We start from the raw sequence: 2,187 nt of genomic DNA, 5'->3' as shown, positions 1-2,187 counted from the left end.
TATCATCCTCTGGGGAATGGAGGGGACCAGGACGAAGAAGCTGCCGAAGGAGGGAAAGGCGGGGATGAAAAATTCTGGAAACCACCGGCAGCCCCCCCCCACGTGCTACACCCTCCCTCGGCCTTTTGGAACCGGTGCATGGACAAGGGCTACCTTCCGTGCCTCATGTCTCGAGCGGGAAAAACCGCCGTCGGGGGTTTGGGTCTTCTTCTCTTGATTCTAGGCCTGTGGGGAATCACCACCTTGGAATTGGGCTTGGAGCCGCAGTTGGCGGCGCCATCGGACTTTTATTTGGTCGATTATTACAACACCGAATTCACGCTAGGGGAGGCTGGCCCCCCTTTGTACCTGGTGTTGAAAGACTTGGACTATGCAGACGTAGCCGTCCGCAACGCGCTCCGGAATTTGAGTCGGCAACTCTCACGCTTGGAATCCTACGTACAAAGCCCTGTGTATTCTTGGCTTGATGCGTTGGAGGCGTATATGGACAACGAGAACCTCCCGCCAGATTGCCCCGTGCCCGATCCGAGCCAAGGCTTTTATGCGAACGCCAAGACTTTCTTGAGCATCCCCATTGAGACCCCGTGTTGTCAAACGGCGGGCATTTGTGGGGAACAGTACCAGACAGACGTGGTTTTTGGGCCGAAAAACACCGGGGGGTCTAGCCGGGAGGAAGGCCAGCGCAAGGGGAGGGTTTCAAAGCCCGACGCGTCGAAGTCAGGGGGAGAGGAGGAGGAAGTGGTGGTGGCCTCCCGTTTCCGACTCCAATTGCAGCCGTTGCGGAAGGAGCGGGACTTTATCGACAGTTACTACTATCTGCGTACGTACGTGAGAGAGTTTGCCGCCGCGGTGCCGGAACGTTACTCGGGCCAGGGGAGGGAGGGAGGGACCAGCGCGGTCGTCTTTCCCTACTCCCTGTATTTTGTCTATTACGAGCAGTACACCTACATCCAAGGCGTGGCGTTGACCAATGTGTGCCTGGCGCTCTTGGCGGTGGGGATTTGTACGGCTCTCTTGACTGGCAGCGTCGCCATCGCCGGGGTGGTGGTTGGGATGGTGCTGTGGATCATGCTGGGAATGGTGGGAGTTCTGGCCGTCTGGAACCGACTTACTTCCGGGTATCTGGTGCGGATCAACGCGGTCTCGGTCGTCAATCTGGTGATGGCTACGGGACTGGCCGTTGAATTTGTGGTCCATATCGCCGGGGCCTACCTGACGTACCCCGTGGGAGAAGGGGAGGAAAAGCGCCGGAATGCAGCCGGCAATTTTCGGGCGCTGTCTCCCCGTGAAAAGCGGGCGTGGCATGCCTTGTCTTCCATGGGCGCCTCCGTGTTGTGCGGCATCACGCTGACCAAGTTCGTGGGGATCGCTGTGCTGGCCGTCGCACCTTCCCACCTGTTTCGGGTGTATTATTTTAGGATGTACGTGTCTTTGATCGGCGTCGGTGCCTTCGTGGGGTTGGCGCTCTTACCCGTGATCTTAGCCGCTTATGGCCCTTTGCCCGCAAGAAAAGAGGGTAGAGACGGAGGTGTGTATAGCAATAGAACAGAAAGGCAAGAAAGCAGGGGGGCTGGCAGGCGGAAGAGACGGAGGAAGAGGAAAGATGCACTTGACGGCGTCACAGAGAAGGAAGATTAAAGCATGTAGACTGGGATTGGAAAGAAAGCACGACCCTCACACACATTTCCTTGTCTCTGAAGTATAATTTTTAATTATTCGGCGCGAAAAAAGAACGATTCGTGCGACATACTATATTTCACGAGCCCTGATAGGGTATTACTGCATCCATACAAGGCGGCCTGGGGAATAAAGTGTATGCATGGCGCAAATTCCCCGATAATAGGCAGGATGACCCGAGACGGCATTCGGAGATATCACAAGATACTATTCTCTACTCTTCTTTTCTGTTGCTTTTAGAAAAGGGGCATGAAAAAAGAACGATGTACATGTCGTATACTTGACAAAACCCTGGCATCGGTCCATTGTCTCACCTACATGTATGAGTGCGAAGGTTGTTTCACTGACATCTATGACATTTTCATGACTTTTTGGAGAAAAAAAAGAAAAAGAAATTGAAGATACCCCCACAGCAGGCTACGTGTGTTGCGAACGTAAATCTCCCAGAGGCAGACACCGACACATACTTTCGTGAAAATGCCACCTCCATCAATGCCTATGCCTGTTCGA

At 54.2% G+C, this 2,187-nt stretch overlaps 1 protein-coding gene across 1 annotated transcript in view; it reads left to right on the top strand.

Moving 5' to 3' along the window:
• NPC1 (Niemann-Pick C1 protein) overlaps positions 1–1,638 on the top strand; it is a gene marked incomplete at both ends in the record, with an annotated part of 2,172 nt that extends 534 nt beyond the window's left edge. Inside the window, one exon of the mRNA XM_005855668.1 lies at positions 1–1,638. This exon is cut by the window's left edge and continues 534 nt beyond it. Within this exon, the coding sequence (XP_005855730.1) occupies positions 1–1,638 (1,638 nt within the window).
• Between the last annotated feature and the right edge of the window lie 549 nt (positions 1,639–2,187).

This window comes from Nannochloropsis gaditana, assembly GCF_000240725.1.
Source record: "Nannochloropsis gaditana CCMP526 unplaced genomic scaffold scaffold141, whole genome shotgun sequence".
NCBI lineage: Eukaryota > Eustigmatophyceae > Eustigmatales > Monodopsidaceae > Microchloropsis > Microchloropsis gaditana.
This window is presented reverse-complemented; position numbering and strand designations above follow the sequence as displayed.